Genomic DNA, 16,518 nt, shown 5'->3' on the forward strand with positions numbered 1-16,518 from the left:
TTGGCGCTCAGCGTGTGATTAAAAACATGTTTCTGTGGTTTGTTCTGTGCAGGGCATGCTGCTGAAGAGGAGCGGAAAATCCCTCAACAAGGAGTGGAAGAAGAAGTATGTGACGCTGTGTGACAACGGACTGCTCACCTACCACCCCAGCCTGCATGTAAGTGACACACACGCGCACACACACACACACACACACACACACACACACACACACACACACACACTCATTACTAACTCCCTCTGATTGCTTATTAGACTCCAGCTCTCTGCCAGCCTGCACTGACCTCCATCTATCTGCTGCTCCTCTTCTCTCTCCCCTGTGTGTGTGTGTGTGTGTGTTTCTGTCTCACAAGCACACACACACACACACACGCTCACACACACACTGACAGTGTTGATGGCTTGTGTATTAATTAGGACTCGTCATCTGTTTGCCCACGTCGGCGTTGATGATGTGAATATCAGCTGTAATGTCTCTGCTAATTGCCCCGGCGCTCTGCCCTGTTGGCACAATATCCTGCACTGACGCTGCTTTATTATCACACACACACACACACACACACACACACACACACACACACACACACACACATTTTGTCTCTGTCGTTCTCTCATGGAGCTTAACGTCTCTCTCTCTCTCGTCTTCTTGTTTTCGGGGCTCAGAGCTCAGTCAGATAAAAACAAGTTTTAAATCTTGTTTATGTATTACATCACCTTAAAGGTCCCATATTCTTCTTTTTCTGGGTTTTTTTTGCTCTTTAGTGTTTTCCAAGTGTCCTGTGCATGTTTAGGAACATCTATGTGCAAAAATTCAAAGTCCGTGGAAACACAGCTTCTCCTACCTCCTCCTGTTAGCTGTAGCATTAGCCGCATGTAACGCTCGGTTCTAGCCCCTTGATAAAAATGTGTCAGTGCGGCGTCATTGTCAGTGTGAGATCACTGATCTAAGCCCATTGGCTCGTTGTGGCCCTGCAGCTCATGTTGAAATTTCCAAGAAGCGTGCTGAGCAACTAACCAATAACGACAGAGCGGATCGGCAGACCAATCAGAGCAGACTTGGCCCACGTGGGGTCTAACAGTGTGGGCTCAACAGAGTGTAGCTGACGGACTCAGAGCGTAGAGGGAGCAAGGAGGAGCAGTTCATGAAAACAGACACTTTTTTCAGACTTTATCTATTGTGAACGTACAAAAGTAGGTACATAGATTAAATATACGAACCCCAAAGGCTAAGGCTTTATATGTGATTTTTTGATCCAGCAGATGTCGCCCTTGAGCACCAGCATGAAACCAAAACAACTTGCGCTGCATTGTTGTGTTAGCATGCTAATGCTAGCGATCTTTATTATGCTGGTATCTTCACGCTGCATGTAAATTTACCTGAAATGAGCGTGATCTAGAAACACAGTTAAGCAGTGAGTACAGTATGTTATTCTTCTTTTCTCTAGTCCCTCAATTAAACAACTTTTATACACGAGGGGAGGAGTCAGCCGGCCGTCCGGGCGATGTAAACAAACTGAAGATAGGACTCTGAAAACTCTGAAAGCATCACAGACAGTGGGACTCGGGTGTTACACCCATTGTAGACAGTCATGACTCACAGAGTTATTTTCAGAGGTTATACTTGATTTATATTATATTTTATATATATATTATAAGTGTGGAAAAACCACATATAAAGCCTTTTAATATGATTAGTTCTGTTTTCTAACCTCCGGCGTTCGGCCTGCAGACGGATGACTTCTTGTTTTATTTTGCTTCCTGTTGTCTGAAAGCGTCTTTGACCCTGAGTTTTCACACCTTCACATTTCAGAAGCTCCAGTCAGCAGGTTTCATGTCCTTAAAGAATCTCTCAGATAAGAATATTCATCACTGTGACGGATGTTGGAGGTTGAAAAGTCCCATCATGCACTCTGTTCAGTCGCTCTGAGCAAGGCACTCGTTGGGCCTGAGGGTCGTTGGTTTGATTCCCCGTGGAGCCTCTGAAGAATCACTTCACCAAACTGCACACGTCCATCAGCGATTAGAGCAGCTGATGCAGTAAATTAGTGTTAAAACTCATCACTTAACACATCACACACACTCGAGTACAAACACACACACACACACACACACACACACACACACAAACCCCCTGCAGCACCAAAAAGCCAGGTTTTTTCCTGAGCGCGTTGCATCTGCAGCTCAGGCGTCAATTAGCGTGTTTGCGGAGGCTAATCGAATGAAACTCAATCAGCGCCGCTAATTGCCCGACTATGTGCAAAGAAATCACATTAATGCCGCTAATTAAGTGGAAGGCAATGGATGCCACCTAATTGGAGAAAAAAAGAGTCTCCTCCAAAGTGACGAAGACGAGGCCAAAAAAAAAAAAGAGAGAGATAGAGAGACACCTCTCGTCGTCACGCAGAAATCATCTCTGACACGTTTAAAAATGTTCCAAAGGCGGCGTGCAGCTTCCTGTGCGGCTGTTGATGAACGCCAGTTTCTCCAAAAACGTGCAGCCTTTAAATCTTCATGTGTGTGTGTCTCTGTGTTTTAGAGAGAGAGAGAGAGAGAGAGAGAGAGAGAGAGAGAGAGATGCTTTATTGATCAGGAGGGGAAATCAAAGCGTCCAGTAGCAACTCTCAAAAACACACGCCATGAAACATTTATTGTTATGTTAAAAACGCCAGGTGGACACGTTAAGATGTTTGATTGGATCATTTCAGCTTCACAGAGGCGTCACATGATCGAGGTCACAAACAGGAAGACAAGAAGAAAAAGATGATTTTTAACAACATCTGTTTCTGTATTTTATTTATCATATCCTCCTCGTCTTCTTCTTCTTCTCTTTTATCTCCCGCCCTCTTCTCGTTCATCGATCATGTTTTTTGGACGTGCTCGCTCTGTATGGATCCGTGTATCCTCGCCGTCAGCACGTCTCACCACTCTCTTTCTGTTCCATTTTTCACTCTGACGCCGCCGTTTACGCATCCATTTACCCTGTCCCTGAACGCAACGCACACATTTACATACACACCGTTACACGTCCTCTCTTTAACACTCACACACACACACACACACACACACACACACACACACACACACCACCTGCTGTCGGTGTGTTTGGGCGACACACACACATCCGTCCTGGACGTCTCTGTGCGGCGTGGTGTTCAGGACGATGATGAAAGCTCCCCGATGCAAATGGAGACTCAATTACCTCGGTCAATCTGTCGGAGGGGTGTGTGTGTGTGTGTGCGCGTGTGTTTGTGTGTGTGTGTGCGCGTGTGTTTGTGTGTGTGTGTGTGTGTGTACCCAGCGGGCCCCTGGCTCGAGGGCTCTCCGGTGGCTTGTTAAGACGCCGTCGAGAGCACTTGGCTTTGAATTGGCCTTTTGTCAGCCGAGCTGCCAGAGGGAGGCGGGATACACACAGAGAGAGAGAGTGTGTGTGTGTGTGGGGGGTCTTATAATCCCATCTCTGTGAGGACCAATTAGAGTGTGTGAGCTGCAGAGTGAGGACGTTTCCTCCGCTCCTCGCTCTCAAGACGGCGCTGAACTTGGCGAGTGTTATCAGATTTCAGGTCCTAAGACGGTCAGAGGTCGTGTTCGGCCGACATTTTCTCTGTCACTCATTGTAGTGGTCACCAAACTGAAAGTCGTAAACCCCCCCACCCCCCACCCCACCTCCACTCTCAGGTCTGATGTCGATTCTTTAAACAAATCCAAAATGAATGTGTTGAATAAAACGTCCTGCATGTGGCGCGGTCCTCACAGAGATAGCAGTCCTCTGTCAAACACTCTCTCTGGTGGTAATCCGGCCCAGCGGGTCTCTCAGCTTTGTTTCTCTTCGTCTCCTTCATGTTGAAGAGGAGGCCGACCTCCCACAATGCTTTGCTCCTCTCGGGTCAGCGCTGACACTCCACCCGGCTCCGAGGGAGGGGAGGGGGGGTGGATTTAACAAGCGCCTCTCGTCCGTCATTAACACCCGTTCTCCTCTTTTATTCGCTCCTCTGATCCGCCTCTTTTCACACCGCCGCTCGGTTCTGAGGCGTCCGGCAGCGGGCCGACGTGTTCCGGGCGGGTTGGAGCCAATCAGAGGCGGCGTGGTTTGCCACTTCAGCACGGCTTTGAGGGATTAGTGATGCTTTGTTCGTGTTTAAGGATTTAGCTGCAGAATAATCCTCGATCAGAGTCTTTGTTTACATCATGAAGAGCGTCTGAATCGCACGCCGTCAAACTCTCAGACTCTCCTCTGATTGGTCACCAGGTGCCTTTTTATATATTTCCATTTTTAAAAGACACTCGATTGTAAAGGATGACTCACCTGTGTTCTCAGTTGTTCTCAGTTGTTCTCAGGTGTTCTCAGGTGTTCTCAGGTGTTCTCATATGTTCTCAGGTGTTCTCATATGTTCTCAGGTGTTCTCATATGTTCTCAGGTGTTCTCAGGTGTTCTCAGGTGTTGTCAGGTGTTCTCAGGTGTTCTCATGTGTTGTCAGGTGTTCTCAGGTGTTCTCAGGTGTTCTCATGTGTTCTCGGGTGTTCTCAGGTGTTCTCAGGTGTTCTCATGTGTTGTCAGGTGTTCTCAGGTGTTCTCAGGTGTTGTCAGGTGTTCTCAGGTGTTGTCAGGTGTTCTCGTGTGTTCTCGGGTGTTCTCAGGTGTTCTCAGGTGTTCTCAGGTGTTCTCATGTGTTCTCAGGTGTTCTCATGTGTTCTCAGATGTTCTCATGTGTTGTCAGGTGTTGTCAGTTGTTCTCAGGTGTTGTCAGGTGTTCTTAGGTGTTTTCAGATGTCCTCAGGTGTTCTCAGTTGTTCTCAGGTGTTGTCAGGTGTTTTCAGATGTCCTCAGGTGTTCTCAGTTGTTCTCAGGTGTCCTCAGCTGTTGTCAGGTGTTTTCAGATGTTATCAGGTGTTCTCGTGTTCTCAGGTGTTTTCAGATGTCCTCAGTTGTTCTCAGGTGTTCTCAGTTGTTATCAGGTGTTCTCGTGTTCTCAGGTGTTTTCAGATGTCCTCAGTTGTCCTCAGGTGTTCTCAGTTGTTCTCAGGTGTTCTCAGGTGTTGTCAGGTGTTTTCAGATGTCCTCAGGTGTTCTCAGTTGTTCTCAGGTGTCCTCAGCTGTTGTCAGGTGTTTTCAGATGTTATCAGGTGTTCTCGTGTTCTCAGGTGTTTTCAGATGTCCTCAGTTGTTCTCAGGTGTTCTCAGGTGTTCTCAGTTGTTCTCAGGTGTTCTCAGGTATCCTCAGTTGTTCTCATGTGTTGTCAGGTGTTTTCAGATGTTTTCAGATGTTCTCAGTTGTTCTCATGTGTTGTCAGGTGTTGTCAGGTGTTGTCAGTTGTTCTCAGTTGTTCTCAGGTGTTCTCAGGTGTTCTCAGTTGTTGTCAGGTGTTCTGAGGTGTTCTGAGGTGTTCACAGTAATCAGACATTGTTTGGATTGTTTAAATAAAGATGTAAAGTTTGATGTGTCTCTGCAGCACTAACCACCGACTCTCTGACTCTCCGATGTTTCAGGACTACATGCAGAACGTCCACGGGAAGGAGATCGACCTGCTGAGGACGACGGTGAAGGTCCCCGGGAAGAGGCCGCCTCGCGCCGTGTCTACCTGCGCCGCCTTGCCGAGTCCCAAAACCAACGGGCTGACCAAGGACATGAGCAACCTGCAGCTGGGACAGAATCCAGGTGAGACACACCTGAGATCTTTAACACCTGATTAACGTCTGTCGCGTCAGATAACAGGAAGATATTCATCTCCAGAAAGTGCAGGTGTATCCTCCTAAAGTTCAAAATCATGATGAGTAATTAATGTACGTTCTCTCCTCTGCAGCGTCCAATCAGCACAAAGCAGAAAAACATCCATAAATGAAGTTTTAGACGATCAGAAAATGTGCTAAATGGTCATAAATGAAGAATCTTTTTAACTGAAACTGTCCTGATGTTGAGGGTTAAAGTTGCTCCTTTACATAAGTTAAAGCTGCGGAGGAATAATTAACCTGCCGTGACTGCATTCCTGTTTTAATCGTGCCTCTAATTGCCGCTCTTGATGCCTCATCATAAACGACGGCATGTTCTGTCCTCCGTGAATCAATAAAGGTTGAGCATTCAAAGATTAAAAAACAGGAGTTCAGCCTTGAAACACACAAAACGCTCCCTTACACCTGAAGGAAGACGTCGTAAAACAAAAGGTGGAGGGAAAACGAGAACACACACACACTGGCATAAAAGCAGCTCTTATGAGGCGGCTAAATCAAACACACACACACACACACGCAAGGATCCAGGAGGCCCGAGCTAATAGCATGAATATTCAGTGAGCCGTACTCCATGTACTAATTATTGTCATGAATATTAATGCAATCAGAGTCCTGGCTCCACTCAGCCAGCACCAAGAAATGAGCTGTAATGAGAGAAAGAGGGAGGGGGGGGGGGGGAGTGATTCACCCGGCTGTTGGACCACGCAGCCTCTCTCTAACTCAAGGGTTTGATTTAAGCAGCCAGCTTGTAAGAAGCTGCTTTTCATGAGTGTGTGTGTGTGTGTGTGTGTGTGTGTGTGTGTGTGTGTGTGTGTGTGTGTGTGTGTGTGTGTGTGTGTGTGTGTGTGTGTGTGTGTGTGTGTGTGTGTGTGTGTGTGTGTGTGTGTGTGTGTGTGTGTGTGTGTGTGTGTGTGTGTGTGTGTGTGTGTGTGTGTGTGTGTGTGTGTGTGTGTGTGTGTGTGTGTGTGTGTGTGTGTTACATGGACACATCTGCTGCACGATAAAGAGGGACGACATCATTTCAGCTCAGTTTTTAAAGCACGTTTGTCTCAAATAAGAGAAAGAGTGTCTGTTTCAGCGGACTGATGAAAACGCTGATTTGAGCATCGACCAGGACGTTTTTTTATGATACAGCATGTTACAAAAATGAAGTGTTGAATCTGAATCAGCATCCTCTGGTGTCGTAAAAAGAAGCCGGAGCTGAAGTGTAAAATCCTCCAGAGGCTGGCTGCAGACGCACAGGAAGTCACATACACACCCATTCAAATAAACATGGCGTTCTCTCTCAGGCTCGGTGACCAGCAGCTCGTCGGTGTCTCAGATGGCGAGCGGCGTCAGCTTGGTGTCCTTTAACAGCCGCGGTCTGGAGGGCATGCACCAGCGCTCCTACTCCGTCTCCAGCGCCGACCAGTGGACGGACGCCACCGTCATCGCCAACTCAGGAGTCAGCACAGGTAAACGACAAAAGTTTTACTTTTACAGGAAGATGTTCTGCATGAAAAGGTGGAAAAGTTAACGATTTATAACTTCAACACAAAGTGAATCATACATACTAGGTCTCCACATGCAGCTCCAGCTGGAGCCCACAGGGCCCCAGCGTGCAGCTGCGCAGTGGGGCCTATCGTTTGTCTCTTTATTGATCCAGCTGACAGAGCCTCTAATTCTGCTGAACTGTTTGTCAAACTAAGTGTGTGTGTCTCTAATTGTTTGTGTGCATACGTGTGTGACTAGTTAACACACACACACACACACACACTCACACACACACACTGAGATGCTACGACTGACAGCTGTCAGGACGGGTGTGTGTTGCTGTGACGATAATCTTGACTGACAGCTCTGTCGTCAGCTCTGTGCCCCCCAGCTCTCCTCAAATAACGTTTAAAGCTGTGAAATGCTTTTAAATGGACTCCCAGGGGCCACACACACACACACACACACACACACACAAGGCTCGGTTCACACCTCTAGCTCTGAAAGTTTAGATACAATTTAAAGCTGAAAATGAACTCCAGAGTGTCTCAGTGTCTTAGTGGGCGCACTCTGAGACGTTGTTACAGTTTAAGAACAATAGACACGTCAACATGGTGACATCATGGTGACCTCTTTGTTTCTCTGATTTAAAGATGACAGTCAGACGAAGCTGCTGCTCTGATTGGTCGGTGGGAGCAGCTGGTGTCCAAACTGTTGATGAGTTTCAGAGTTAAGGAAGCCCAGGAGGGACAAACATCAGGAGAGAGCTGATGGAGGGCTGCAGGGAGGGTGAAGCAGGAAGTCCTGAGGCTTTGGGGGGGGGGGGGGGGGGGGGGGGGTGAAGTGGATGGAGAGCGGCGTGCAGATGGGAGGGCCGTTAATCCACGGCGGTTAATTGCACTCTCGGGGATGGCGTGTTGTCAGCAGAGATAAGTTGTCACATTTTCCACTTGAGCTGAGACTAAACGATTGTAAAATAAGTTATGGCCGTCCTTGGGGGCTGTCTGCCGCTCGCCGGGACACCGCCGCCGCCGACCAGCGCCTGTGTGTATACGTGTTTGTTATGTGTTTCATCCCAACACACACACACAGAGGCCATGTCAGAGCCGCCGCCGCACCGTGATATTGATGGAAGCTGAATGTTATTTTATTCCGCCGCTAGTAACAGCTGTCAGCGTGCGCCATGATGAGTGGAGGCAGAAAGAGAGAGAGTGCTTTGATCGCCCCCCCCATCCTGCAGACCTCATCAGACTTCATCAATTGTGTTCTTTGTCTCCAGGTTTATTCCAGTTTCAGGATCTGATCTGTCTTTAATGGTATTTGTGGTTTCAGATACTGGTCTGGGAGACTCGGTGTGTTCCAGTCCCAGTATCTCCAGCACCACCAGTCCAAAGATAGAGCCCCCGCCGTCGCCGCACGCCAACCGCAAGAAGCACCGCAGGAAGAAGAGCACAAGCAACTTCAAAGCCGACGGCCTCTCTGGTACTGCGGAAGGTAACGCCATCTCCCCTCCCCTCACCTCACACTTTCCCCGCCCTGGTCTCACAGCGTAAATGTTCCCCCTGGAAACAAAGTCTGACAGCCACAGACGGGAACAGAAAATCAAAAAGTTTTATTTTAAAAAAGCATCCAAAAACATAACTAAACAGACTTTCATATACTTCACAAAATTTAACACTTGGAGCGGCCGCTGGAGAATTCTCCAATCATCCGTCCAATCGTGAACCTTCATCTACTTTAAAATAGTTAAACGCCATTCTGTTGGGTATCCAAGGTCTTAGTCAGAGAGGATGCTGTTCTGATGGACCGGGGTTGGGAAACGCAGTCATGTGATCGTCTGAGACTCCTGAGCTCCTGAGTGACGGATCTCCTCATCCTCTCATTCTGTCAGCCCTTCATCTCTTCATCCTGTTCTTCTTCCTCCTCCTCCTCCTCCTCTCTGCTGTGAACGTGAATCAGTTTGTAACATAACCATCAACGTTTGGTGCACGCTTTGATCCGTGTCAGACCAGAACCGCTAGTCTGGACTTCACTTCAGGTCCGTTTGTTTAGATTCAGGACGTCTGTTGTCATGGTAACGGAGCAAAACGTGTGTGAAGTCTCTTGTTCTAAATCCACTCTGATCCTGTATTTGATCATGTCTATAAACCCCTCTATTTCAGCCCTGCTCAGAACAGGCTGTTTCTGTGCCTGTACCTTTAAATATGTAAATGAGCTGTGTCTGACCACGCCCCCTCTCTGGAAGGTGCTTGGGTGTACTCAGTGCTTTCTTGCTCCATGTCCTATTGTTTACGGTGGGAAGGCAGACTCAGAGGGCAGAACAAACACCTAGCTGTGTCACCCACCTGGGGGAGGGGCTACTGCCCTTTGTGATGTCATGAAGGGAAAATGTCAGCAATTAGCATGAGCTTTTTAACATGGCGCTCTATGGGGGACTGACTCACTGCAGGAGACAGACTCTAGTGGTCACTCGAGGAACAAGGTTGCTGCTTAGTGAATACAGAGTGTACAAAGTGGTTGAAACACACACTTGATACAGACACACACACACACACACACACACACACACACACACACAGTACGGCTGGTTGAACAGCTGTAGCGGCCGCAGCAGATGTGTAATGTTGGTCTCTCCATCACGGACGTCTCAAGCAGCTGACAGAGAAAGTGACGGATAGACTCTCACACTGTTTCATCTCTCCTCCTTCTCCTGTTATCTCCTCCTCTCCTTTCCTTTCCTTTGTTTCCTTTCCTATTTTTCTCTCCGTATAACCTAATTTAATCTTTTTGTTTCTCTTTCCATCCTCTTACTTTCTGTCCTCGGATTATTCCCTGGATTGTTTTTTTTTTTTTTTTTCATCTTTATAGTTCTTCCCACCTCTGCTACTACCTCGTCTCCTTTCCTTGTCTCCTTGTCCTTCTTTCAGCCCTCTCCCCCTCTTCCTATCTCTCTTTTTTTGTTTCTTTTTTCTGTTTTTCTAGACTCATCTTGTTTGTCCTTCCTTCTCCTGTCAATTTTCTTTTTCCTCGTCCAAACGCTCCTTTCCTTCCTCCTTTCCTCCCTCATTTCCTTCCTCCTTCTCTTACTTCCCCTTCCTTCTCTTTTTTTATATTTTTTTCCATCCTCCTCGCATTATCTTTCCTCTCCTCCCTCCTCTTTTTTTACTACTGCCTATATTTCTCTCCTCTGTTCTCGTCTCCTTGTTTCCTTGTTTCCCTCTCCTTTCTCCTTCCTCCGTCTCTCCTCTAATCTCAGATATTTTGTCCGCCTGCTTCAGTCGTCCCTCCTCCTCCTCTGAACATTTTCTTATGTGACTGGTGGTCGGCTCAGACTCGCCCTCCTATTACTCAGCCGGAGAGTCTTAAGTGAAATATTATAAATAATCCACCCTATTGAAATCTTTTATCAGCTGTGTCACTTTCATTATTCAATAAGCGATTAGTAACAGTCTTCCCAATTTAGCCATTAAGCACTGAGCGCGCTCAGTCGGCTCGCCGCCTGTCACGCCGGGCGGGCAGGTGAAGTATCTCCGTGTCAGCGGCAGGCTCGGGGTAATTCATGAGGGGGAACCGCCCTCTGAGGCCGAGCTCCCCCAGGTAGGAGCTCACACACACACATTCTCTGGAAGATGATCGCCGTCTTTTACTCACTCGCTCTCGTCCACGGTGAAAAATGTGACCATTTAAATGTCAACATGACGTGACATTATGTGGATCGTTCTTCTTGATTCTGAAGCCGTCCTGCAGAGCAATGATCAGAGTCTGGTCTTTGATGATTCTGGTCTCTGGAGGATCTGTCGTCTCTTTGTAGTCCTGGTCTCGTCTCTCTCTAACCCAGAGATTCACTGGATCCTCGGTGCAGGTTTCTGTTCTCTTCAGCCATGATTGTTGGTGAAGGTTGCTGCGACACTAACACACACACACACACACACACACACACACACACACACACTCACCTGTGTGAGCTGAACCCTGCTGATCACAGCCTCGACATCGGTTCTCGTTAACTCGCTCGGTTTGAACCCTCTGTTCATTCAAAGGCTTTAAAGTTGACCTGAAAAATACCTACACACACACACAAACACACACACACACAAACACACACACACACACACGTCGAGCGTAAGATGTTTGAAGTGGCCACACATGGGTAGCAGCAGGATCACATTCCTGTTAGAGAGTTTTTGTTGTTGTGCTTTGATACGTCGACCAGTGAACTCCTCACAAAGGTGGACTGTGTGTGTGTGTGTGTGTGTGTGTGTGTGTGTGTGTGTGTGTGTGTGTGTGTGTGTGTGTGTGTGTGTGTGTGTGTGTGTGTGTGTGTGTGTGTGTGTGTGTGTGTGTGTGTGTGTGTGTGTGTGTGTGTGTGTGTGTGTGTGTGTGTGTGTGTGTGTGTGTGTGTGTGTGTGTGTGTGTGTGTTGATCAGCAGGTGTGTTCACCTGCATCGCGTCTTTTAATCAGGCGGACGCTCCCTGCAGGTTAGCGGGGGGTCAAACAGCTGGAAAAACAAAGATGGTCAGTGTTGAGGAGAGTCCAGGTGGTCTCTCAGACACCTGAGCAAGGACACATTGGAGTCAGGAATGTTTGGAATGCTTTTATTATTTTAAATATTGATCCTAGTTTGAGCACGTTTCTGCTCGTCGAGCTTATTAGAAACATGCAGAGGCTTTTTAGGTCGGGTACTTTTTATCCTCTCTCTCTCTCCCTTTCTCTCAGTCTCCTCCTCTCCCTCTCTCGCTCTATTTCTCTCTCTCTGTCTCCCTCTCTCTCTCTGTCTCCCCCCCTCTCTCCCCCCTCTCTCTCTCTGGGCTCAGAGCGGTGACCTTTTTAAAGCGACTCTGATTCGTTTTTAAATGATGATGTGTTTTTATTTCGCCTCCACAGCTGAGAGCAGCTTTACTGTTTGTGTTTCATTTAAGACGATATAAAGCCCTCGCTTATCCCGCGCCTCGCCGTCTGCAGGACGAGGACGAGGAGGGGCGCAGAGGGAAACAAGCAGAGTAACATTTAAAGAGCAGACTGTACTTCATCGTCTGCACGCCCTGCTTTGGTGTAAAATGCGCTCAGTAGCCCCGGGGCAGTAAATATTACCCACGCAGGGTTTAAGAGGAGCGAGGTCAGAGAGCAGAGATAAGATGCCGAGTGGGGACGAGAAATCACGTCTTTATAAAGTCAGTTTGAGGATCATTCTTTCTGTTTGTAATTTGTTGTTGGTGTCAGTCAGCGATCTGTGATGAAAAGTCACAAGTTTCTGTTTTGGTGCAAACATCATTGAAGCAGCTTTTCATGCTTTTCTGGTCTCTCATGTTATGTTGCAAACTTCATCCCTTCATTGTGGTCATTGGCCCCTCCCACTTCTGTGCAAAGCCACGCCCCCTCACTGAGCTACCTGAACTCTGCTGTGTTACGCCTGACTCTCTCCACCATGTTTTCTCTGATTTCTCTTTTTAATGTTGTCTGATTCCTCCGCTCTGCTCTTCCTCTACCCCTCCTTCTTCTTCTTCTCCTTCTTCTTCTCCTCTCTTCCTGCCGTCGGGGGACGCAGCCAAACGTAGAGCGTGGAAACTAAATCGTGTTGGTAGTCTTCGCAGCATTTACATCAACAGTCTGCACAACTCAGAAGGTAAAAAAAAAACAACTGCAGTGGTGGACCTGTGACGGACAGGTGGACCCCACCCACTCTGACCCCGCCCACTGCAGGACGGAGCGCCTTGGTCATACGTGCACCCTGTGTCACCCTGCGTCACCCTGCGAGCACTGATTGGTGATTTACAGCTGAAAGATGAGTCCACTGTGGAGTCATCCTTTCTAAAGTGTAGAACTACATTACCCATGAGCCTCTGCTGCACCTGTGAGTCCTTAAAGGAAGTCACTACAGTCATGTTTCCACGTTTAACCTCGATTTCCTCAGACCTGAAAATCACCAAATCAGTGCTTCCTTCTCGATATCTTGATCCGTCTTCTTCCCGTCTGTCATGGCGTGCCTCCTTACATCCTTGTGCCCCGCCCCCCTCCTCTGTGAGGGTTTGATGAAACAAACACACCCTGCAGAGAGTTATGTGTGTACAGGTGGATGTTTACCTATCTTTCCTTTGAGTCAGACTCGTGCAGGTTCAGGTGTTACATATCTCGGGTGTCTCCGCCTCTCTGCACGATGGCGAGATGGCGAGCCCACAGACGCTTTAAATCACCTTCGATTAGTCGTGATGTCTGCGTGCCTGCTCAGGGACCCCTCCTCCATATTTCTTTTTCAGGGAGACTTGTGAACAATCGGCTGTAATATTTTCCAGGTTATTAATGTTGTAAAAGGCTGAGAATAATATGGCGAGTAATGACCTGTGTCGCAAAGCAATACTGTGTGCGGTGACATTTAAGGCTTTTAATTTGTGTTTCCCCAGGCCCCCCTTTTGTCTCCCCCACGCCTCCCCTCTCATTGCACCTACCGTCCTGCCTGTCTCTCTCACACACACACACACACACACACACGGCGTGCTGGGCTGACTCGACACCTCACCCCCCTGACGACAGGATTGTATGCATGTCCCCCCCCCTCCTCCCCCCCTGCGTCTTGTAAATGCTGTAGATTTGGTTTGTTCTGTTTCTGCTGCTAAAGGTTACCCGTGTCAGAGTTCACAAATTGCCTCGGCGCCGCCTCTCTCCGTGAGAATGTCGCCCACAGTAGCCCAGAGCGTTCGCAGTAATTACCAAAAAACAGAGCGGCCGCCCCGCCGCGTGTGTGTGTTTATACACACGTTTGATCCTGAACACAAACACACCGGATAGAAGACGATGACGACGCCTCGAGGCCTGACGTTAAGACGGAAACCTGCATTCTGTCTGACGGCCAGCAGGGGGCAAAATGACGAGAAAAGAAGAAAATAACTTCAGGAGGACTACTTTAGATTCTGTGATTCTTTACATACAGAGATGAGTTGTTAAGTCTTTAGATCTGATCGTGTGTCGTGTTGTTCAGCTTGATGCCCCCCCCCTCCCCCCCCCCCCTCGTTTTATTCATTATCCGTCTCGCTGTGCTGGGTCAGCGTGCAGCATTTAAATCCCGAAACAGCATTTAATTTACGCTGCGCAGAGGCAGGCCCTTTCTGGATTGTTGGTTTCCATAATTGTCAAGCAGCCAAACCTCCCCCCCGCCCTGAAAACAGAGGATCATGGGAGTTTAATTATGATGGGGCTCTTGCTCCCGACCCCGCGGGGCTCAACCGGCGCTCGCTGGGTGGGCTCTCGATTAGAACGGAGACCCGGGAGCCTCCAAACACACTCTGGAAGAGGATCCCATCCTCTCTGCTGGATGTGCAGTTTAGACACAGGGCAGCAGGTGAGCCAGGTGTTCTTTACATCTGGAGCCAGATGATTGCTGCTCTCGATGTTCCTCAGAATCAGAGACTCACTTTTTGAAGGTCTTGTCTCGTTTGGAATCAAAATCATTTTTACTCTGGATTTTAAATAAAGACTGGTCAATAAGGTCACATGACCAATCATCATACGATGTATTCTTATTGTCTAGCCTCAAACGAGAGCTACAGCGTGCATCAGACAGCATGACATCATTCATATCTCACACAAAGTAACTGACTTTTCCATCAGAGAGGCAGAACTCAGCTGCAGAAAAGTAAAAATCCTGGTTCACCTTGAGCCTGTAAACACAAGTTTTAATTATCATCAACTAATCAGCTCTTCTGCAGCCCGGAGCAGAGAACAGGAAAAGGAAAACTTTATTCACTGAAGGTGTTTTTGTCTTTTTCTCCTGGAAGTGGAAGATTCTCTGATCCGCTGGTTTGGCCTCAGGCTCTCCCATCCTCTCATCCTCCCTCTCCTCGCTTCCTACCTTTCCTCTCGTCCTCCCTCTCCTCGCTTCCTACCTCTCCTCGCTTCCTCCCTCTCCCCTCGTCCTCCCTCTCCCCTCGTCCTTCCTCTCCCCTCGTCCTCGCTTCCTACCTCTCCTCTCTACCATCCTCTCCCATCTTCCTCGCTTCCTACCTCTCCTCTCTACCATCCTCTCCCCTCTTCCTCCCTCTCCTCGCTTCCTACCTCTCCTCTTTTCCTTCCTCTCCCCTCGTCCTTCCTCTCCTCTCGTCCTCCCTCTCCTCTCGTCCTCCCTCTCCCCTCGTCTCCCCCCCCTCAGTGGAGCCCATTGATTATCCCGATCCGAGCCGGAGGGGAACTTCAGCTCCGGTGCTCTGAGACGCTCCCAATTAGCCAAATGACTGGAGTTGAGGAAGAGCAAATGGTCGTTCCCTCGCGGGCCGGCCGTGACCGCTCTCCGACTGATTAAACCTCTCATCTTCTCACCGCTTCACTCGCGGCTCTCGTCAGGAAACTGCTGCTTCCTGAAACGCTCGTCTCAAAGTGTCAGGAGTGATTACAGAGCGCCACAGTGCGATCTTTCAGAGCCGTTTGTTTTTAGAGATTGAAGGTAAAAGTGAAAACAACGACTCTCTGAATGTACAGCGGGTCACAGCAGGCATGCTGGGAAAGATCCCTAATGCTGGAGGCTGTCCTTTGATGAAGCCCCCCCCCCTCCTCTCGGGGTTAATGGTAAACAGAAGCTGCTTGTTGTCTGATCTGTCTCTGTGATGATACCGACTCTGCTCCTGCACCGCTTCACATCCTCTCTGTAAATGTTTCCACATGCGCTTGCTAACCTCCCTCAGACCTCCGACAACACGCTCGATGTTGAAGCGTTTTATTAGAACATAAAAGATGTTTCCTTCAGGTTCATGTCTGAGCTCTGAAATCACCTCTGAGCTGCTGATGACATCACACAAACGACAAAACACGTCTTCAGATCTGCTGAAGCTGCTTCAAAGAACCAGGATGTTCAACTGCTGCTACAGTCATACACACACACACACTCACACACACACACACACACACACACACACACACACTCGTTCAGTCTAATTGAGTCCTGATTGGCCCATTAACCTCTGAGGGGGTTCTGGGTAATTGATCCATGTGTCCCCCCTCCAGCAGACTCTGATTGTAATGACTGACCTCTCTGAAAAGGGGGGGGGGGGGGGGGGGCTTAATTTGGGTGACATCCTGGCTTCAGGGGGCAGGGTCACAAAGGTCAGGAGGGGTCGGATCAGGAGAACAGGTGTCCTTCAGTCCAGGACCAGGAGACTCTGTAATGGGGTCTAACTTTGATGTTTGACATGTTGTTGTGATTTTTTAAACTTGTATGAATGTATCAGGACGCCGTGTCATGAAAGTCTCTCGGGGGGGGGGCAGGTATCCTGATCCAGAGCTCGGATCAGCATTGTATTGTGTCTCTGATCAGAGCGTGGACCAAACGGAGGAT

The 16,518-nt window shown here is 48.4% G+C and overlaps 1 protein-coding gene across 1 annotated transcript in view; it reads left to right on the top strand.

Moving 5' to 3' along the window:
• Positions 1 to 16,518, top strand: part of agap1 (ArfGAP with GTPase domain, ankyrin repeat and PH domain 1) — a 110,786-nt gene that overhangs the window by 69,176 nt on the left and 25,092 nt on the right. The window contains 4 exon segments of the mRNA XM_065952208.1: positions 53 to 157; positions 5,486 to 5,654; positions 7,015 to 7,179; positions 8,531 to 8,692. Of these exon segments, the coding sequence (XP_065808280.1) occupies positions 53 to 157; positions 5,486 to 5,654; positions 7,015 to 7,179; positions 8,531 to 8,692 (601 nt within the window).

This window comes from Labrus bergylta, chromosome 24, assembly GCF_963930695.1.
Source record: "Labrus bergylta chromosome 24, fLabBer1.1, whole genome shotgun sequence".
Taxonomy (NCBI): domain Eukaryota; kingdom Metazoa; phylum Chordata; class Actinopteri; order Labriformes; family Labridae; genus Labrus; species Labrus bergylta.